At 37.3% G+C, this 23,253-nt stretch overlaps 1 protein-coding gene across 6 annotated transcripts in view; it reads left to right on the top strand.

Annotated features, from left to right (window-relative positions):
• The window catches only part of PARG (poly(ADP-ribose) glycohydrolase), a 72,020-nt gene that overhangs the window by 11,965 nt on the left and 36,802 nt on the right, over positions 1–23,253 (top strand). For all 6 annotated transcript variants that reach the window (XR_012776173.1, XM_075505220.1, XM_075505218.1 and 3 more), the window contains 4 exons: positions 745–828; positions 1,905–1,979; positions 20,771–20,863; positions 23,047–23,204. Coding sequence is in view for 5 of the 6 variants with exons in the window: in XM_075505220.1 (XP_075361335.1) it covers positions 745–828; positions 1,905–1,979; positions 20,771–20,863; positions 23,047–23,204 (410 nt within the window). In the remaining variant the exon portion in view is untranslated. The remainder of the gene's footprint in view (positions 1–744; positions 829–1,904; positions 1,980–20,770; positions 20,864–23,046; positions 23,205–23,253) is intronic.

The following is a 23,253-nucleotide window of genomic DNA, read 5'->3' as shown; positions in this document are numbered from 1 at the left end:
GTAGTGAAAACTGTATAAAGATTATTGATAGTTGAATGTGGAACAGAGAATTTTTATAGCCTCTAGGAAATACCCTCAGTCTTTTCATTTATCCATTTCACAAGTACAGTATAAAATGAATTTAATTGATGTCTTAGAGATAAAGCATTGATAAGATCTTTGTTGCCAGTTGAGCAAGATGAGTTGTCTCTGCCCTTGTAGTCTCACAAGAAATATCATCATTGCTTGCAATGGGCAATAAGACTTTCTGTTGAGGAAAAATATCACAGGATGTCTTAAATTTGTGTTGGCGCAAGAGTCAGCCACAGCAATATGCTTTTATGATCTGTGCCCTTATTGTTCTTAATACTACATTTTTATAAAGTTGGTTCACTTTGTATGTTTGAGTTGTGGATTTTATAAACTGTGGTCACGTTTTATCTGCAAAATCCACTTTCTTCACAAGGAATGTACTGAACATTACTTGTGCTTCTTGAGATGGCATGAGGAAGAGTGCTGCATATGTGAAAGAGCTCTATGAATTTTGTGAATGCTTCAATTAAAAAGGAACTCTTAAGTAAAATGCAGTGGACTAGAAGTTGCAGAAGTACTTTACGGTTACTCAAAATATGTGGTTTATTTTTAAAGAACTTCACAAATAAAGCAAACTTTATTTAAAAAAATGTGGCAAGGAAGACAATTATTAGTAAATATGTCTTTCTGTTTTGGATAACTTTGACTTTGTTTTGGGCTTTTGTTTTAAAGAATGGAGATAGAACTGCTGGAAGTCGATGGGAACTAATCCAAACTGCCTTACTTAACAAATTTACTTGCTCACGTGATTTGAAGGTAAGCTGGTCAATTTGAAATCAAGTCTATATACATATAAGTACATTCAGGCCCTCCATGTACTGTTAGTGATTCTGGCTCAGACCTATTTGTTTAATCACTTATAAAAATAAATGTAAAAAAATCTTATGCTGTTCAAGGGATTCCCTAGTGAAGTAAGGGTCTTAATTAAAGAGTCTTAAGTGTTATCACTGAATTTATTAGGTATTATTAAAAGATTTGTCTTTTATAAGTCTACACAAAACTGTATTTCTCCAGTGGTATCTACTAGTTTGTGGTGAAAGTAGCGTGCAGGCTTTTTGTATAACCAGATGGTAGGGCAATGCACAGGTGAGAGAGTTTGAAACAGTAGCTGTTCACACCAGTATACTCCACTAAAATTGCAACAATTCAAGCTGCTGACAAAAGTCTCTAAATTTTGGAGACTAATGCTGTGTTCATAACTCTTATAGTTCTTATTGGCTTTTAATGAATTGTTATCATGTTTTTTGTGGAGAATAATGTAATTTAGATTATACCTGAAAGATAGGGGAGGAGGAGGATGCAAAAGCTACAGGTAAACTTTAAATGAATAAATAGTACTCCCCCGGCAACTAACGAAACTGTCCTTGATAATACTATTTTATTTGGTATTTTTTTTCCTGAGAATTTTTTAAAGGTGGTGGTTGTTCTAAAGGGCATATTTAATTTTGTTGTGGTTCTGATTCTTTAAGTTCGTAAGCTGGTAAAACTTCTATATTTCTGAGGGACAATTTTTTTGGTGTTTTTAAAGAGAGCAAGCATGGGGTGGGGAAGGTTTATGTTGTGTGTTGTAGGCAGATCCAAGCATGCCTTATCTTGTTTTGTGCTAGGAGGAAAAACCTGTAAACCAAAGCGTATTCAATGCTAAACCTAAAATACAGGATTCAATATCATGGAGTAGCACTGTATTAATACAGTTTTATGAACTTTGGTATGCTCTGTGACAGGTTTTAGCCACTAGATGGTACTGTTCCTTCAAAAAGGAAATTTCATAAAATCGTTTTCTTTTGTTAGTAAGTATCTCTAAGCTTTATTTCGTTGTGCTCTTTCCCTAGGAAGCTATACTGAGATACAATATTGCTTATTCGAAGAAGTGGGACTTCACTGCTCTTACCGACTTCTGTGAGAAGGTAAACCGAGTTGATTTAAAATAGGAAGAAATGTAAAATATAAGTGACTACTTTGTCTATATGTCTCAGTGCTTTTGGTTCTATTTAACTTTTCAAGAGTAAAGGTTTTGCACTCATCTATGTGGACAGTTATTTGGCTCGTAACTTCAGTTGAAAGGATAATTATACTTTATAAACTGGATTAATTTTAAATCATAAGCAGGTAATTTGGGTGCTTCAGTAACAACTAAGGTTACTGAAGGTAAGGTGAGAAATGCCTTTTCTCTGTTTTATGATAACCAGATTTAGTAATAAATTGTATTAATATTTCCAGTGTAATGGTTTCTTGTTTTAAAAGGTGTTGCTCTTTTTTTCCTTTTTTTTAAACAACTTTAATGTTATATTACAGTAGTGTTTGTATAGGCTGTGCTTTGCTGGTTTAGCAGTAAAATTTTGCTATATGTTGAGGTGATGAATTTAAACTGTAGAGCCTTTGAAAGATTGAGGTGGTTTTTATGACTTCATCTTACCTTCCTGGAAGAGGATGGAAAAGAAAAATGACTAGTAGGTGGCAAATGCAAGTTGGACTATTATTAATGTACATCCTTACTGACTTTCAGAAACTATGCTAATTAAAGCAGTATGGGAAATTAAATGAGATGCAATAGAGATTGTTGTATTTTTCTTCCACCAACTCAGAAGCTGAAAACACGTGTGCTTGTTTTCTTGGGAGGGGCTTGCTAAGCTGTATTAAGGTTCAGTGGAAATTAAATTTGATTTGAAGTTAATTTTTTTAGTTGTGTTTAAAATAGATGTCCGCTTAATTAATGGGATCAGAGGAACTGTTCTTTCTATTGCCTATTTCCATTGCATATAGGGTCTACTGTTTTACAGAATTAGTTTTGTTTTGCATGCAACACAGTATTGTTATTACTGACAAAAGGTACCTGTAAAAATACCAGCGCTATCATGTTTGCTAGCCATGAGAGCTACTGTGTTCACCCATCCAGCCAGTTTAGTGCTCCCTCCTCTCATCTGTGGGGTTTGTCTGTTTTTCAGACTGTCATGGCTGGATAGTAGAGGCTGTGGACATTTGATGTCTTTGCTCCTGTTGACTCTTGTACTAACCTAAATTAACTTGGCCTGTTCAACTGTTCAATCTTGTGTTATTAAAGAATACATATTTAAATTATTAGAATGTTTTAAAGTACAAGCAAACTATTTATTTAAAAATCTGACTTTGGAATGTACCAGATTTTTATTGTGCAACTGAGCTTGTCCTGATGCGTTCATATTGTGCATCTGGGAGTTTGGAAACTATGGCTGATTAGATTCAGAGATCATCAGCCAGGGAGAGTAAGTAATATCAGCTGTCTCCAGAGAAGAGAGGAACAATAGGGAAATAAACTATGTATTGGGCATCAATCTTTCACTGAGGGTGAAAAGGCAATTTCTGTCACCTGGGAATGATGATTTATTTGTGAGGTTCCCAGATGAAGGGAGGAGAGCTGTTTCAAAACATGGATTTTTAGACCAAGGTGAAGAGTGTGCAGCAGTATATTAAATAAGGAACAGCGAAGCACTAAGACAGTGGGTCCTTGTAGACCACAGGAGCAAAATCTTACCCTAGCTTTGTTTATTGAATGTATTTAATTTAGTGAACAGAACATGTGGAGGGGATACATCTTCTAGAGAGATGTTTAAATACTTTCTATTATTAAAGGATGTGTGAACTCTTCAAGTTCTGTAAATTAACAAGGCATCTGCTTTCACAGACTGTTTGCAGTCTGCTGAAGTGAGCAGCTATTGAGTGAAAAGTTGAGATCCTCTGTGGAAATTACCTAAATATATGAGCTGTAGTGAAGTGTGGCTTTTGAAGATACTGTATTTGGGAGTTAATGATTAAGGGCTTACCATTGGCTTGTGTATTTTCTTGTTTATCTTATGGTTTTGAGGGAACAGGGAAACTGTTTCAGATGACATTTGATCAGCGGAAGTTGAGAGGGTTGGTTGGAAGGAAAGCCAGCTTGAATAGTCAGCCCAAAGTGAGGGGCAGCAGCTCAACAGAGGGAGAAATAGTCACAAATATATATTAAAAGAAAAATATTAAAACAGAGTCTGTGATCCTCAAATATCTATTTATAGTCTTGAGCAGTATTGACTTCCAATACATTCTTAACCAAGAATTCTGTGGTCTGATTTAGAAGGGAGTTGGGTCCACAAATCTAATGGTGTCTGGTTTACTGATTCATTTAAGGCTACTGTATTCAGATATTACTTCAATAGGTCTGTGCTTGGTAAATTATAAAGTGCCATTTGTTATTTTATCTTCTGATTCTGGACACAGCTCACCTTATCTATTAATCTGTTAAATGCTTTCATATCAGTCTTACATTGTGTTTCCTATTTTAGGTAGTTTCCTTCCAAGTTACACAGTCAGAATATGCACTGTTTTAAAATCCTATTTGTAAGACTCAAATCAATTTCCTTGTAATAACAATAATTACCAGTTTCTTGGACTTAAATTTATTTTCCTTTAAGACTAAAACACTTTCAGCTTTCTTAACTAATAGGAAATAAATATCATATATGTGAGCCAGGATTTTTTTCTAAAACAACATACCCTGACATGTACAGGCTGACCAGTTTTACAGTTTGTCCAAAGCATTGTCAGAAGAGGGAGCCCTCACACTACTTTAAAAAGATTCTTTTGGATGCCAGTTAATGTGTGGAAGTAAAATTCCTGTTTGTACAGTGAAGTAAATTTGGTGGCTTGGGGGTTTTTTGTTTCTTTTAAAATGTTCATAGCACCCATCAGTAATGTACGTAAAGCTCTCGGTAGCTTATTTGCTTCAGACATCCGACAGTTTTGTTGTTCTCTATGGAATTTCCACATTGTTGTATTGATTTGTTTTGCCATCTGTTTGTTAATATTGGCAAACAGGCTTAGGATTTATTCAAGTTATTACTTAGTGGTTGAAAATTATTAGCACTAACATTTTTCTTTTTACTTGCAAAATTGTCATCACTTGGAAGTTATCCTTGGATCTGTTTTCCCAGAACTTACCTAGAAGCCAGACAGGAAAGAATAAACAAGCAGCAGAAAAGGAAATGTGAGGAAATCGCTGTGGGTGAAACTGTCTTCGGACCCACAATGTGTTGTAGATGAGCTTTATTTATGTGAATGATGTTAGGTTGGGAAATTATTACATGCTTTTTATCAACAGTGCTACATACTGTAGTAGTTTTTATTTTTCTTTCTTGTAGTTTTGCCCTTCCACTTCCAGGCAAGACCAAATTCTTTTGCTGCTTCCTAAGTCCATGAAATAAAAAGTCTAGTGACATCATTCAAGGCTTATGTCTTAGACTAATCTCCAACAACAGCAACTTTATTTAAAGGGAAGAGTAGGGCTCTACCACTTAAGAGAGTCACGTGGTCTGCTGCTTTAGATTGGGCCTGCTTGTTCTGGACATGCTTTGTTTTTATTGTATTGCTTTAAAGTCTCTTAGAGCTTAAGCATAATTCTTGTTAATATTGTTTCATGAGCTCTTCCTCTTACTGCTTGCATCTGTCCTGCTCTTTCAGGAACAGAGGAGTGTTTAAATCTGAAAATAACATAACATTGTATAAGCAGTGCATAACTTTCTTTAAAGTGATCCTTCTTTTAAATTCAGTTTTAGTTGCATAGTGTACAAGAACTTAAGTCGGCAGGATTTATGTTGTGAAGCTTCAGGAACCATGATGATATAGAACCTCTAACGTCATTGAAATCTGAGCTCTTTCAGGTGAACCAGTTGGTGAGCAGCCTCGCCAACTGGTTTTGTCCTTTACAGTAGAGCTGTATCAAACTGAGTTATTTGGTCCCATCTAAAACTTGTGAGATTTAGCAGCAATACTTAATAACAAATCTACTGAAAAAATATGTAAGACAGATACTTAGAGTGACAGAAAGGAACTCTGCAGGCAATGAAACAATGATGGGTGCTTTTATTGCTCATGTGGTTTAATTTCAGTCGTCTTCTAAACTCTTTTGAAACCTGATAAAGAACTGTAACACTGACATCATTTTAGTGTCAGAAAACAAAGGAATAAAGCTTGTATGCTTTTCGATTCTTACTTGCAAGTTATCTAAGTTATAGGCTTTCCTGCTATGTTTCAGTGAAAGGAAGGAATCAGATCTAGTTGTCTGATTTTTAGCTACTCTTGCTGCTTTTTTGTATATGCAAAGCAGAAAGAGGGGGACTTATCTATGCAGGACTGTTAGCATTTAGGTTTCCCCAAATATTTGTGTTTAAAAAGTTACTTTGTGAAATAATGTCTGTATGTTATTTGGTGCTGAAAAGGATTAAATCCAGTACTTAGGCATGTCATTAAAAGACAAACTGTAATCTCTGGTGATTACTCATGTATTGGAAATTGCAAATAGTTTAGAGATAAGTTTGATCTCTTAAGAAGCATAGACTGAAGATTGGAGATTAGGTAAATTTGTGTGGCATAGACAGTGATTGTCTCTGAGCTTCTGTGAGTCATCTGAAAAATAGATCACAATACATCTTGCAGATGTTCACATTGTATCCATAACTATTTTTATGTTTGTCTGGACTCTGAGCTTCATCATCTTGGTGGAAAGTTTGTGTCTGTGAAATGGAGAAGATACAATAAGAGGAGTCAGGAATGGTGTAAAGGTATGTGATAGTTTCCGTAAGAAGAACGTCTAAATAAGCTAGGACTGTTTCATCTTTTCATCTTAGTTAAGAGGGAAGCGAGGAATGGGTATAACAGTGGTGTTCAAAAGGAATGTAGGAGAGGGTGAAGAGGAAATGACTGTTCATTCTTGTAGTACAACAGTTAAGGGACACTAGATGAGTGTTCCTAGCAGGTAAGGGTTTCAAAACCACACAAAAGTAATTACTTATTTAGATACTGAATAAAAGGCTGTGGAACTCCTTGTCAGGGGATGTAGAGGATGCTATGGCTTTACATCAGGTTTTGAAGGGATTTGGAGAAATTGCTGGAGAAAGATCCCATTGACATCTACACAGATACTGTGATGGACTTTGGAAATTTCTGAAACTGCAAGTAAAGAGCGTTGTGAGGAAGTGCTGCTGATTATTTGCTTTTCTTGCTGTTAGACTTTTCTAGGTATCTCTTTTTGATGGCTTTTCATGAACTTTTGTCTATTTTTACATTTTTATAACTTTGCTGGGTTGAAGTTGAGAGGCAGAAGTGGCCTTGTCATGCAGGCCCCATTGTGGTGTGGTACCAATATGAGACGTTGCTGACAGAAAGGCACGGAGATCTATACATTAGCCTCTTTTAGGAGGACAAAATAATAAAGGTAATTGACATTTTAAATGAACCTCACTTGAAGGCACTTATGCCTTTTAAAATTCATTTTTGCAGGCTCTCTGCGGAACTTGAAACCCTTGGTGCTTACTTGATGCAAATAGGAAGACTTAAAGGGGATATGCTATTGGTATCTTTACAAAGACAGTATCTCATTTTCCACTGTATAATACTCAGTTTCCAACTGTTAGATTTGGCTTTTAGTGTAGGAAAAAAGCATGTGTGTTTGTCTGCGGTGCCTGTTTATGGATGTCTTGTGGTCTTTTTGTCTTTAGGGAAAACTGTTTGAAGCCAATCAATCTATTTAATGACCAGGACCTGCATATTTGCTGTTGATTCCCATACAAATTCAGCATTCAGGAAATCCTTTTCTACTATGAAGGAAGCTGTATAACTTTTACATTTGGATTTTTCCATGAGGTTGAAAGAAACATGATAATGCTTTTTAAAAAGACCAGTCTCTTCTCCTGTCTATACTTAATTGCAGAGAAGAATCTTCAGCATGAAGGAAAAGGAAGAATGTAGCAGACCACTTTATCTGTGCTCTTTTTTCTCCTTTTCCAGTCAAGCATGAGTTCACTGGTTTTAGCCTCAAAACTGACTGTTAGCAGGTATTTTTTTATGGCGCAAATCTCAGCTTATCCTAAAACCTGATAAAAATCTGAAGGAATATATTGCTATTTTTCTTCACCCTTTAGTTATGCTTTTACATGATACAGAATATGGGTTATTAAAAATGTTTGTCTTACAATTACAGCTGTAATTAGTTTTGAAACAGGATTAGAAAAGGAGTCCCATTCCTCCCTGCTTCCTTCCATTAAAACTTGCATGATGATCATACTTCTGGATGCTAGGTCCTTTTAGAAGTCCGGAACAGTCAGGATGTGAGGCTTTGTTACTGTCTGCTTTTACATGCAAGTGTCTATCTGTAAATTTCTAGAACCTCACTTAATACCTTTCAAATCTTCTATAAATGTAACTTACAAATACATAAACTTGTTAGTATATAATATGCAAGAAATATGTAAATAAATTCATTTATAAATATAACTTTCTATTTTCCATAAATATCACACATCCATATTACAGATGTTTTGCTCTTCCAAAAGTCCGGTTTCCTTTTCTTGAAAAATTGAAGTTAATTATTGTACTAGAAATTATTTTTCATTTGCACAAATCCTTACTATTTAAATTTTGGCCTAGCAATATTCACATGGATATGTGCACACACTTTTTCTAAGATATCACTTTTTTTTTTCCTACTGCAGGTGTTCTGCGCAGATTCCAGAATATAGGAGAATATTCTTAAAGTGAGGAGTGGTGGAGCATATTACAATGATTCTTGTTTCTGTTAGTCAATGCTTTGCATTTAGGAATAATTAAAATAAATAGAAGAAAACTCTTATATTTCACTGAAAACCTACAAATATGTGTTGTTGAATTGCTGAGTTGTGGCATAAACCTAGTAAAACCTGGGATGATATCTACAGAATCTGCTTAGTGCATTTTTTTGCCAAACTATAGTTTCTCATTTGAATGTATGTTGCTACGTAGTATACTAGTACATTTGGCCTGAACTTACTTTCAGAAAATGTCAGATGCAAGTAATTGAGTTAAGACAGAGCATATTAAATGTCTGAGAACTGAGCAGAAAAATCGGATGTGCAAATATTGGCAGTATGTTTGCTTCTTCTCTAAGAAGAATTGGTTGTGTTTTGAGATCACTGAGCTGATTTGAATGACATTAAGAACTGTCTTGTGAATGAAATACTCTACTTCAATTGCAAAATTTCAAACAGCCACAGAACCACACAGCCTTTAAGTGTCTGTGGTCTTAATCTTAATAATCTTAATTTAATAACCTTAAAGTTAATAACTTTAAGAAATTTTGGAAATTACCTGGACAATTTTGGAAATTATACTTACATTTTTTTACCATTATTTCCATTTTTCATCTAAAAAAAGACTGTGAATGCAACATCTGAAGATGTTGCGACCGTACTATAGTCTAGTTGGATTATGGTTGAGCTCTGGATTTTCACTCATTTGAAAAAGAGCAAACTGTTTAAGAACACCCACTACTGTTAAGTACGTGCATATCTTGGGAGATTTTTATGTTCTAATAAGGCTTTACACCCCACTCTTGTCTCCTAGCAGGTCTTATGAACTATGTCAGTCTTTCCTGTGTGTTTTGTTGTTTGAATGACCTGCTTGAAAAAATGATTGCTGTAATCAGTGATACTGGAATAGAAGGAATTTTAAAGTACCAAATTGTTCTGGTGACTGAGTTTTTGAAAAACCATTTTTATAATTGTCTGGACAGTAGTAACATAAGTGAGCATTGTACAGAGATGTCAGCACTACAAATGTAGGCTTTTAAGCAAGAATTGAAGTGTCCCAAGGCTGAAAATAGCCTATCCATTGCTCCTTGCTGGATTTCATTCTAGCCCAGATGTTTTCAAACAATTTACATTACATCAGATTACCTTTTTAAAATCTAAACTGAAAAGGTCTTTTCAGTGTGCCATGAAAGGTTTTCTTTTCACAGTAGCGGAAAGGAATTTGTCCCCATATTGAACAAAATGAGAGCTTTTCTGGCATGGGGGGAATATGCATCTTGTACACATTCAAAACATTAGAAGCTAAGCATTGTGAGGAGAAATAGGAGAGGAGAAATAGCATTGAGTACTGAATTACAGGCTTATTCTCAGCAAAACAGTTGAGTATCTTTTAAGTGGTGTTTTGTAAGCACCATTGCAATGACTATTGCATCAGACTATTGACTCAGAATTACCAGGGAAGGGATATCTATGCATACGAGGTGTAGAGTTTTAATTATATTGTGTCTTAAGTGTTTGTGGATACTTATATCTTTACATTGTCTCAAAGCATTATCCTGAGGATCTCTGCCATAGTTTTTCACTGTATTGAGAACATTCCTGTTGAAAAAAGAAAAGAAAAAAAAAATCTGGTAAATATGAATGTTCTGGTTTTAAAAGCTATCTTCTGATAGTTGCTTTTTTTGTTTTGGGAGTAGGGGGCTGATGAATGTATTTCTTTGATTCCATTGGATTATGTCTAAATCGTCTTCTATCTGTGCTCACCTATCTATCCCAAATGACTAAGAGAAGCTCCTTTTGGTTGTGGTGGCTTTCCTTAGCTGCTTTGTGCCTTTAGATTTTTTTTTAAATGTCTGGAGCAGTTAGAATTAAAAAAAAACCTGATGATGGTCAAAGCTTTCAAAGAGAAACGCTCTCTGAAAAAGCATACATGGAAGTAGGGAAATGATGGAGGCATTGCCATTGTTAGGATGACTATGAAGGCATAAATGAAGTGTATTGTAACTATATTCACAATTCTTCTCATGCTTTTTCATCTGAAAAACTGAATTTGTTTATATTGCTTCCTTGCAGAGTTTGTTATTAGTTGCCATGCATTCTTTAAAGAGCAGGTTTGCAAAGGTGGCAGAGTGTGTACCCTGGAGATGGTCTGAGGGTCTTATTTGGCCAATATAATCTTAATTACTGGATATTTTTCTCAAGATACTGGTTATTTTGAGTCTATAGTTCTGACAACCAAGCAAAAAATAGTCTATAGATTTGATTAAATCTACAATGCTATTGTGTTGTCTTTAGTTGATCCTTCTTTTTTTGCCTTCTGTCTGTGCTTGACTTGTATTTTCCTTAACAGTACAAAAAAAAAAAAAGCTTTTATAAGGACAATAACTATGTTGTCTCATGAAGTTTTTAGTGCCAAAGTTATTGGTTTCAAAAGTGGTGGAAAAAAGTTGTAGTAAAGTATTTGACAGCTTTTGAATGCTTCCACACTATGGTTCTCAGCCGATGTTTTTAAAATCATGGAATTATTAAACACTCACCTCTGTGCCTGGGAAGATCATGGAACAGATCCTCCTAGAAGCTATGCTAAGGCACATGGAGGACAGGGAGGTGATTCAAGACAGCCAGCATGACTTCACCAAGGGCAAGTCCTGCCTGACCAACCTAATGGCCTTCTATGATGGAGTGATTACATCAGTGGATAAAGGACGAGCTACAGATGTCTTCTATCTGGACTTCTGTAAGGCCTGTGACACGGTCCCCCACAACATCCTTCTCTCTAAATTGGAGGGGTACGAATTTGATAGGTGGACTGTTTGGTGGATGAGGAATTGGTTGGATGGTCACATCCAGAGGGTAGTGGTCAATGGCTCGATGTCCAGATGGAGATTGGGGACAAATGGTGATCCTTAGGGATCCGTATTGGGACCAGTAATGTTTAACATGTTCATCAATGACATAGACAGTGGGGTTGAGTGCACCCTCAGCAAGTTTGCAGACAACACCAAGCTGAGTGGTGTGGTTGACATGCCTGAGGGACAGGATGCCATCCAGAGGGACCTGGACAAGCTGGAGAAGTGGGCCCATGTGAACCTGATGAGGTTCAATGAGACCAAGTGTGCAGGGTCCTGCACCCAGGTCAGGACAACTCCTGGTATCAATACAGGCTGGGGGATGAAGGAATTTTGAGGGCAGCCTGGGAGAAGGAGAGAGAAGGACTTGGGTGTACTGGTGGACAAAAAGCTGGACATGAGCCGACAGTGTGCGCTCGCAGCCCAGAAGGCCAACTGTATCCTGGGCTGCATCAAAAGAAGCGTGGCCAGCAGGTCGAGGGAGGTGATTCTGCTCCTCTGCTGTGCTCTGGTGAGGCCCCACCTGGAGTACTGCGTCCAGCTCTGGAGCCCTCAGCACAGGAAAGACATGGACCTGTTGGAGTGGGTCCAGAGGAGGGCCACAAAAATGGCCGGAGAGATGGAACACCTCTCCTGCGAGGACAGGCTGAGAGAGTTGGGGTCCTTCAGCCTGGAGACAAGAAGGCTCCAGGGAGACCTTATTGCAGCCTTTCAGTACTTAAAGGGGGCTTATACAGAAGATGGGGACAAACTTTTTAGCAGGGCCTGTTGCGATAGGGCAAAGGGAAATGGTCTTAAACTAAAAGAGGGTAGATTTAGACTAGATACAAGGAAGAAATTTTTTACAATGAGGATGGTGAAACACTTGCACAGGTTGCCCAGAGAGGTGGTAGAGGCCCCATCCCTGGAAACATTCAGGGTCAGGTTGGATGGGGCTCTGAGCAACCTATCTAGTTGAAGATGTCCCTGCTCATTGGGGGGGGGGGGGGGGGGGGGGGGGGAAGTGGACTTGATGACCTGTAAAGGTCCCTTCCAACCCAAACTATTCTATGATTCTATGATTTTTTTTTTTTTCTTCAAGTACTGTGTTTAGAGAGGTAAAAATTTTGAATGAACCTGGAAACATTGTTTTTACCCTTAGCTTGTGTCAGTCAAATGAAAGATACTCCCCGCCCCCCCCATGTTACAGCCCTGCTGTAGAAACAAGGTCATTGTCCTTTCCACTAGTTTGTACTTCCCAAGAGTAACTCAAAAGCATTTAGAAAGCAGTATTTGACTTTTATTCCCAGGACTCTGCCAGTGCTTTGGAAATGTTTGTAATGCTTCTACTCATGATAGAATCTCTCTGCAAGAACATGCAGGTAAAGTCTGTTGGTGGCCTGTAGAGAATCAGGGCTGAGGTTTCACTCATTGGTAGTGAAAATGATTGAGGTTAGTTTTCCAGTACCTTAGAAGTATAAACTGGGCTTCTAAAACCATTAAGAGGAGATGGAAATGGAAATATAAATATACATTTTTCTCTCAGATTTTATTTAGAATGTTGAAAAGCTTTGAGAACAAAGCTGCCATTGTTAGGAATGATACACCTGAGAGATCATTCCAGGGTTCGATTGGCAGAAGACGTGAATGAGCCTGGGGAGGGAGGAGAATTAAACAAAATTGAATTAACCTCTGCCTTGTAAGCTGTCTTCCTTTTTCCTTTTGCAGTGTCAGTTTGTGGTTTTGATAAATGTCAGAAGCATTCTTCTTCTCAAATAAGGTTTTTCTCTGCATAATCCAGTGTTATGTTTGTTCCCCCCGCCCCTTCCCTCCAAAGATTACTTTGTCCTTCCTCTGGTTTCTAATCAGACAAGTGCTCCAGAAATGGGATGGATTTGACAGCTAAGTGTGTTTCTTACTGAATTAGTTTTGTAAGGGAACTAAAGGAGACAGATGAGAGTTTATTCTCTCCTGCAGTTTTGGAAGTTCAATAACTTAATGAAATGGGAACTAAAATCCCCACCCCCCAACTCCCACTTTGCTTCTAGGTTTCAATCTTGTTTATATGTGTAATATTTTACATTATGACAAAGAGTCTGTTTTACATAGGCATGCAAGTTAGTGGGCTGCAGCCTCGTGTCTCTGTCTAGGTATCAGATACACTGATAGTTGTGGCACAATGTGTTTAAGTAGAATTCATCTACTCCCTGTCCAGAAGAAAAGGCTTTGTAGAGAGTATGACTTAGTGAAGCTTGGTTTTTTTGGAGGTGTATTAAGTTAACATATTAGTTTTCAAAGTCACCCAATAAGAACTTGTTTAGGCTTTTGGGGTTTTTTTGTGTGGGGTTTTTTGTTTGTTTGTTTGTTGGGTTTTTTTCCCAGCTGTTCCAAATAACAGATTGAGAGAGTCTACTTCTAGGATTCTATAATGTTTAAAAGCACTTATGACAAGGATTAGGGGAAGAAAGGAAGTACAGGTTGGCAGCATGAGGTTGGTTTACTTTCAGGTAAAAGACTTAAATGTCATAGACGGTGGCTTGGTTGTTCTGTTGGCACCGAGGAGTTCTAGTCGTGGATCTAGACTCCACCATGTTTAAGTGTTATATAAGCAGCATACAAAAAGCATGTGACTTCTGTATGAGACAGGAGAACACGTAAATAAGTACAGGCTGCTCTGGAAGGAAGAGAAAATGAAGACAATGTTGCTTAGTGCAATAAAGGAGCAGCCACATGTTGTGATTGCTTAAGTACGCTTAAGTTTTTGTATAAGCGTTATCTCAAAGGAAAGTTTTAGCTGGAGGGGAATAGTGAGGGAGATAGCTCAGGATGCCTGGGAGGTTCTTCTGTGGAATACACATTAAAAAAAAAAAAAGTGGGAAATTGAAATTGTTAACGTTATCCAAAAATGCACAAGAACCAATATCTTGTAGAATAGTGCAAGAGCACAATTGAACTCTTACATCTCATTTGACAGTGAAATGGGAGCCTTTGGAAGGGAGGTACAGTCTATGCATTGAATGACAAAAAGCAGCATTTTAAATGCTTATGGGTAGAACAAGACTGTTAACAGTCTTAAAAAGAAATTAAGCCTTCAAACACAAGTTCCTATTGTCTTTGTTCCCCAAATATATTTTATTACTTTTTTTCAGTTTTTTGCTTTCCCTGTTATCCTCATCAAAATTGCAAAATTACAAAAGTTGATCAAATTTTTTTCAGGAGACCATTCCGAGTTGTCTTAGACTTTGTAGCATGTTCCACCTGCATATTCCTTGCATGTGGCACCAAGCAAATCTTTCTCTTTGTGAGAATGTGAATAGTATTGCTTTGTTCACGTCTGTCTTTGTTATTTCCTTTGAATTGCAGACTTGAAGGAGGTTTAATAATGATGTTACATCTAGGTAGGCTGTATATGTCCTTATATGCTACGCCTCTATTTGCAACCAAGTTTTTCAGCTTGGAAGTATTCATCATATGGATCTTAATGCCCTGTAAAAATGTACAGAGATATGTTTTTATTTGAGACAAATTGAAGATAATGAAAACCAAAAAACTGAAATTTGAGAGAATGAACTTACTGTGAATAGAGTACATAGAAGTTACACAGTTTGTCTAATTAGTTAGGAGGCTATTACTACCTCTAACCATATTATATCTTACATTAAAATAATTAGGAAAGCTGTTACTGGAAAGACAGTTCAGTATAGTAACTGATGGTACGGAGTACTTACAAACACAAACTGAAACAAAGTAATTCTAAGAAAGCGCATGAGGTATTACGGCAGCTGGGAAGGAAAAAGTCAGAAGGTCAAAATCTATTAGAATTAGGAAATAAAAGACACACAGTCTGAAGGAAGCACTCTGGTTTTCCCCTTCATCTTTAGGAACGTGGTTCAGTTGGTCCTTGTCCTGCCACAAAAGTTAGCGTGGGGAAATAAAACCAAACAAATTGAAAACATTAAGCCATTGCTGTCTTAGCATGCTGGTTGCCTGTTGGCATGATGACTCTACCTTCCCATGTGATAGATAGAGCTGTCCAGATTTGTGTTCTGTATGTGCAGTTTGTTTGGTTTGATGAGCTGTCAGATTTAGATTTAAACTCTCTACCATCACTATCACCCCATGCTACCTCAGATCCTTCTTATTAGGACTGTCAGGCGTACTCGTTCATTACGTTTTGGAGGACTGGTTTATAGTGACAAGAGGCCATTAGTTATGGCGGCATTTCGTCAGGCCTCTCTGCTGCAGTATAAATGTTCATTTTGCAAAATTGCAATACAAGTTTGGCCAAGAGCTCTTACCTCTGCTACGGCTCACTGAACCATTTGCATCTTATGAATTGGAGCCCTAAGTCATGTTCATTTAATCAGTCACTCCAAATACTGATGAAATCGCCAAGTGATTTCTTTGGCAAAAGGCAAGTCATGCTTTGCAACTCTGATTCCATATACTTTTCCCTCAGGGTATAACCCCTGCTTTTATTTAATTCCTAAATAATTTTTTGCATGATTGGAGGACTACAAATAAAGTCAACAATAATATTTTTGTTTTTTATTTCAAATCCTGAAGGAAGCTGCAAAGGACATGTATGCATAATAAGGAAAGGAGAAACTGATCAATTGTTTAGAAACAAAATTGCTAGGATACTTAATGTATTCCTGCATCAAAAATTGTTGACAACCATTTCGTATTTTAGAATTCCTTAAGTTATAAAACAAATATTTTTTTAACAATGGAAATCCAATCCTTTCTCTTAATCTTTGCATAGTTGTAGCCTTGGAAAAGATTGTACACAGTTAAAAGCACATTACTGAATCAATACAGATGCTCCTTACTAGGAGACTTACTTCAAAGTGAGGTGCTTGTTGTAACAGCTTCATACTAACTAGAATATTACTGCTTTTTCAGTGAGAAGAGTTGTAACTGGTATCTGCCTTTGTAGCCCATTGACAAGGGTGTGACTGGTTCTGCTTCACCTACCATCCACCCTGCGCAGCATCTAATAATGCATGACTTTTTGGTAGGCTGGTTCGACTTATTAATGCAGAGGAAGACTAACACCCCCCACCCCACCCACCCCCCCCAAGTTATTTTCCTGTAGTGTTAGCAAGCTGAAGGATCTCTCAGGAAATTATCAGATGAACATGGGAACTGGTGAAATGTGGTGGGGGTATGTGTGTATTTGGGGAGATAGAATAACACATCCCTCTTTCAGCAGCAACAAATAAGTAGAATATGTAATGTGACTCTAAATATGCTGGATTTTACATCAGTACAAATACGTAATGTGACTCTAAATATGCTGGATTTTACATCAGTACAAGTCACTGCTTCCTGAAGAGTTTCCTTCTAAATAAATCTTCATTCAGTTCTGTGACCAGGTATTTTCTGTACTGTTGCTAGGTTCTCCCAGTTTGGCATTTGCATTGTGGGATGTCTGTCAGATGTAGCTGTGGTGTCAGCATTCCATGTCCTGGAATCCGTTTACTTTCCATGATTGAGTGTTCTTTTTTTGCTGCTTTCAATGTCTGAAAAGACTGTCACAGATAACACCAGGCTCTGTGTTGCACTGAGCGTAGCTGAGAATATGCAGTGACAGTGGCTGGTCTACAAAGCTGCAAATGTGGTGGCATGCTGGTTTAGTGGTCAAAAGAGGATGAGGGCCAAGCAGCCAGGGGTTTGCAGGTGTTCTTTTTCATAGAAACCTCACAGGAATGTTACCTGTACAGGAGGAGTCCATGGGCAGAAAGGGGGAGTTATGATTACATGGATGTGGCCATGACTCAAGTTACTTAGTTTTTTTAGAAACTTAAAGCAAGGAAGGATACATATTTCTGGCTTATTGCCACTGTTCAATAATGGGTTATAGCCTCAAGATATAAATGGGAAGCACAGGACTAAATAGTTCCCCAAAGAGTTATTTTTAGGGAGAAAGGTTTGTTTTGTTTGTTTGTTTGTTTAAAAAAAAACAAACAGAAAACAAAAAATAGCACCTGCAGTTGAACAACAGAGTTCTTAGATCACTCACTGCAGCAGCTATTTTGTGAAGTTACGAACTTCTGGGAAGAAACAAACTATGTTTGAGCTTGAAAACTATTGATTTGCTTCCCTGCAATATTTAGGAGACCTTTGCCTAAATAGGGGATTACTCAAAACAGGGATGCTTAGGCTGCTTGGTGGTTTGATTAGAGAACAATGCAGAGTTAGGAGTTTCTTGACAAGCTCTGTGAACTTAGCACTCACAATGATCATCTTTTTAAAGTTGTGGGGTCCTTTAAGTGACTTATCTTGTGAAAACATAGTAAGGTTTCTATGGCACCCAAAGCTTTTCGCAAAAAAAAAAACCCCACCTTACTTGTCATTTACATGTAAGAATAATCTGTCTGAAGTCCAATGAGAACACTTTTGGGCATTAACAGCTCCAAATTTTGATGTTTTCCTTAGTGGAGGTCTAGTAAAAGTCATGCATAGGAATAATGTAGAGAGGAGAATGTGTTCTGGTACATTAGGAAGGTAAGGAGAAGGAAAAGTAGAATTTCAGAGTTTAAGAAGTGAACTTTGTAGTTACGCATTTTATATCAGAGCTGAGCTGTGCAATTGCTGGCCCTTCTTCTGTTTGGGGAAGAAATTGTCTCATACTATTATTATATTGTTTTCAAAGGAGCATAAAGAAAAGGTTGAAGTCTTGACAGCTATGACAAAGTCCAGTGCCGTAATATGTCACCAGATAAGTGATACTGTATAGTTTGTGGCAGTCAGCAAAGCATAGCAGCCACTATTTATATGTCAACTTTAAAAGAGAGGAAGTGTTACCCGAAGGGGAGAGAATATCAGAATTTGACAGCCTGGTAGACATCTGAGGTTAAATGTCATCTTTTGAATAGATTTAACTTACATATTCATTTTAGGTATCAAGATCTGAAATTCCAGCCTTTAAATACTCGTTTTGTTACTTTATGGTACTTAAAAACATTGTGCCTAAGAACAGAGGAAAGTTTCCTGCTAGAGCAGATGATGTTAAAGGTTAGGTCATAATTTTCAATATCTGACTTATACTGTCTAAATATGTATGTGCATATGGAGCCAACAACAGGAGAGAAAGATATGCATCTTGTTCATTTCTTAACCTTAGGAAAAAAAAAGTTGACTTTCAGTAATAATTTGTATATTACTTGGATTCCTTCTCTATTATTTTCATGCTTCCTAGGCTCGCTGTTCTTTGTAAGTTCTTGTTTCAATTTAAAACTTTAAATTCAAACCTTGTTTGTATGTCTCCATGAGCGGCATACGTAATGCATAGAAAGTAACTGTGTTGGTATTGGAATTGTTTTATTTTCCTCCCTTCCCTAGCATAAGTTGTTTGTCATTTGAGCATTTGTTTGTGTTTTGTTGGTTTTTTTTAATTTTCTGGGTACTCTTATCCCTTTATATCACTTGGAACGAGAGGGAATAGAGCAGAGATACTTCTATAGTTATTTTAATGATCTTGAAGAACAGAAGCTGTTAGCCTTCAAACAATATTTTCAGCTTGGCGTTTATGGGGAACAGTATGCTTTGAATCAGAGGCATCGTATTTTCCTCTTCTCAAGAAAATTGCCAGTATCTTTTTTTACATTCTGAAGTCTGTGTGAAACTTTCCATTGAAGTGTGAATTACAAAGCTTTGATTATATGAGTAAAAAGATCACTTTCTGTGATTTCACAATTAGTCTTAAGTGTTGCAGAAACTGACATTGGTAATATCTTGATGCTGTTTCAGCCATTCTGTCTGCTATTGGTTTTGTGTGAAATTGGTAGTAAATCCAATTATTTTCTAACAGTTTTACTTGAAAAAGAATATTCTATAGTTTTAAAGCCACAGTTTCAGAATTTTAATTATTTTAATCAAGAAACTGGTAGAAGGTAGTTGTCTCAAATACAGATTCCCTAGATGTAGGGGAAAAAGGGAGGCAGAAGGCTGAACAGTGACCTTCATCTTCCGTTCTCCAGCTGTAGCGCAAGTTGTGTGTTGTCTTCTCTTTGCTTTTTGCCTTAAACGCAGCATGCAGATCTAACAGCCAGTCACATCTGGTGCCTGGATCCCTAGATCAGGGGAAAAACTGCAGCACTGCACAGGAAGATGGAGAATATAGTTTCCTCTCCTTGATCTTACTTCAGCCTGTTCATATGGCAGAATGTGAGACCTTTGAGGATATGGCATGCTTTTGTGCTGCTGTGCGTGTTGCAACTGCACTGCTTTATGCTGCTTTTCTCTTCACAACCTCCCATTCATGTGCCTATCCTAGCTTTTCTTAGAAGAGCATTGCCCACTGTAAAGAACCTTTTGCACCTTTTAAAAATGAATGTGGGTGCGTTCATTAAACCCTGGGTACATGATGCTGAGCTCTGAACTGGCAGCTGCAACTTAGAAGAGAGATCCTGGACTTCCTCTGAATACATTGGCTTGATACACTTTGGCAGTGAGACAGTGTCAGAAAGGGAATTGAGAATAGGACAAGAAGGGTTTGATGTGACTTGGTCTTGAGTATAAAAGCTTTGAGAAGCCTTGTGAAACATTGGTGTACCCATTTTTTTGAGTGTTGTCAATTCTGGTCTCTCCTTCTCAGGAAGAGTGTTAGAGCAGGTAGAGAGGGGCAGCTAAAATAGTCATAGGATCAGCTGTCTTACAGGAAGACACTGAAAAGATTGCAACTTCAGCATGTGGGACCAGGCAGGCTGCACCCTTTAACGTGTGTAATCCAATAGCTATACTTGAGGGAACATGGTGGGGATGGACAGCAGAAGGTGCCCAGGCTTGCATGCTCTTCTTGCATAGCATTTCCTGTTGCTGCTGCTGAGGACCACTGATCTGACCCAGCAGTGTGTTTCATATGTCCTTAACGGGAGAATGTCACACATACTTGTCTTGGACTATGACCTGAATATGAAAGTTAAGTAAATTGTTCCAGTACTGTTGTGGTTAAGTAGTGATTTTTATCAATTGAGAATTTGGTTCATTGCTTTGGAAAGAGTCAAATGGTAACTTATTCAAGGTTCCTTGTTAGGGCGTTTGGTGACATCTTTTTGCAACTGTTGAGAGTTGTTTCTGTATTTCAATTAGTGGATTATTGCAAGGTAAAATGCAGTGAGGTACTACAATGAAAAATGCTACAGATTTGCACGAAGCTAATAGGACCTATTTTTTTTTCTCTCATTTCTTTTGGATGGGTCCTGTTTTCACAAACTTTTCATACAATCATTATTTCTGAGGTAAAAAGCCTTTTTGTTTTTTTTTTTCTTTTTTCCCCTTTCTTTTTAACAGGTTCTTGAAGATGCAGAGGCTCAACACTTGTTCCAGTCCATTCTTCCTGATATGGTCAAGCTGGCGCTCTGTCTCCCTAGTATCTGCACCCAGGTAAGTAGACACAGCTAGCTAAGTGCTCTGTGGCAGACCACTTTTCTGCAAACTGTAACTAATGGCTAAGGTCAAAACATCAAGATCATGTTATGTTCTTAATAAAAGCTATAGTTTTTGTGTTGAATGTAGCTGAGGCCTAGGGAGCAGAACAGACAATGCACATCTATAATGTTATAATAGAATGTAAAAAAATATATCTCGCTGTCGTATTTTTAGCCTGAACTTCAGTAATACTTTCCATTCTATATGCTGGAGTTGCTTCTTGCTTTTCTTAAATGAAATGACCATGAAACCTTTCAGGTTTGAAAATCACACTTCTAAATGGAAATACTTGAATAGTCTTAAAACATCTGATTTTGTTATTTTGGAAATTTTTTAATCCTAGAAGTAGTATTTTCATAAAGCCTTCGTTTACTTGGGAGCATATTTTATTCTAGTTAGAGCATCACAATACTTGCACACATGCAAACCTTAACTAATTTTTTATTATTGTTATGGGAATCAGTTCTGTAGGTAGTAAAGCTGATAAAAGTGAATAGGACTGATCAAGTAAGTGAGGCTGTATGATAGGTAACACATTAGCAGAGTAACGACTCTAATCTGTAAGCTCCTTTGTTACAGTTTTCCGAATTGATTTTGTTGGACAGGAGCAGGGAAAATCTCTCCCTACTTTGTTATGCTGCAGGGGTCGTACAGTAGATATATAATTTCAAACAATATGAATATTTCTTAAATTTTTTTACTAGTCACTTGATGGGGAAAGTTTTTGAGAATGCTATAAGTTTCTGAACACAAAGTCAAGCACAAGACTTGCAAGTTCATGTAGTAATGCCTTTTATAAAGATTAGGTGCTGTTAGGCAGTGTAAATTGTGAAGAACTTTGTCAGACTCATTTTTTTTGTTAGACATAAAGCTAAATTTGTTCCAATGTAACATACTGTCCAAAGTATCCTATTTTTATAGGCTTGTAGAACTTACTAGAGAGAGCTTCTCAGGCTTTTTTCCTCCCTCTAGCTGTGTGACTTCAGCCATCATAATATAGCTTGTTAATTAAATAGCCAGGAGACAGAATGAGATTCAGTGAATGTGAATGTAATAGTTATAAGAATGAAGGAAAACTTGTTTGTTTTGTGGAGTGAACAAGGCTGTGTATTCAACAGTCTAAATTAGTAGCAATTTCTGTATTCACAACTAAAAGGATTAAAATATAGCTGCTCAGCTCTCCTGGAGCTAGGCTAATGATGATGGCTGAGAATATTGGAAGAAGAGGTGAAAACAGTGTTCTCTTTCTCCTGTCAAGTGGATTTATCGTAATTGTTACTGGACTCGTTAGTAGTCAGAATGATTCCTGCTCCCTGCCCCCCCCCCCCCCCCCCCCCCCCCCCCCGTATTATCACATAATTAAAAAAAAAAAAAGCTGTGAATGTGATGAGCAAAAATTCCAAATCAGGAGGCTAAAGCCTGATAAAATGGAAGATGTATAACACTTCAGGGTTTTTTTTGTTCCCCCAGTCCCTTTGTTTCTTTTTATATTAAAGAAACCCTGACTAGAGTAAAATAAAACTCCAAACTGAAGACCAAAGTCGAGCTGAGCTTTTTGTTCATTCCGATTATAAAAGAATGGATAATCATGCACTTTCTGCAAATATTATCAGTGTTATTTCTTCAAGTAGGATGGAAAAAAATTCAAAGCAAGTCATAGAGTGATGATCTGTGGCATGACTTCCACATTTCTTTGTAAAGTATAAAGCATGGTTATTGTAGCTGAAAGCATTCCTTAAGGGTTCTTAACTACACAGCTATTGAAAGTGGGGGTTTACATCAGTTTTTAAGATTGCCCAGGATTTGCAACACCCCATCTATCTTTTTTTCCCCTCTCCACTCCCCATGGTTTTGTTTGATAAGTTGTGTTTTCTTGGTCTTTCTTTTTATTATTGATTAGAAATCTGCAGTTTGTCAAGCAAGCTTTTTCCGAATTGTCTTGAATAAACTGTTCTTGACTTTAATGGTGCTGCTGATTAAAGGGTTCACCAATGGCCTAAATTACTCTTGCTCTAATTTAACAAATGTAATTTTGTGCTCCTGTTTTTTCTTTTAAAAGGGGTAAGCTAATTATTTTTCTCTCTCCTTCCCTCCCTTCTCCCCTGCCCCTCCCTCCCCCTCACTTCTTTTGTTGGTAGCCAATACCTCTACTGAAACAAAAGATGAATCACTCGATCACAATGTCACAGGAGCAGATTGCTAGTTTTCTAGCCAATGCTTTCTTCTGTACTTTTCCACGTCGCAATGCGAAGATGAAGTCTGAGTATTCTAGTTATCCAGACATTAACTTCAACAGGTATGGCACTCTGGAGTAAATGAAGCTGATAACCTTTCAATGAAAATAT

This window comes from Mycteria americana, chromosome 6 (assembly GCF_035582795.1).
Source record: "Mycteria americana isolate JAX WOST 10 ecotype Jacksonville Zoo and Gardens chromosome 6, USCA_MyAme_1.0, whole genome shotgun sequence".
Taxonomy (NCBI): Eukaryota; Metazoa; Chordata; class Aves; order Ciconiiformes; family Ciconiidae; genus Mycteria; species Mycteria americana.
This window is presented reverse-complemented; position numbering and strand designations above follow the sequence as displayed.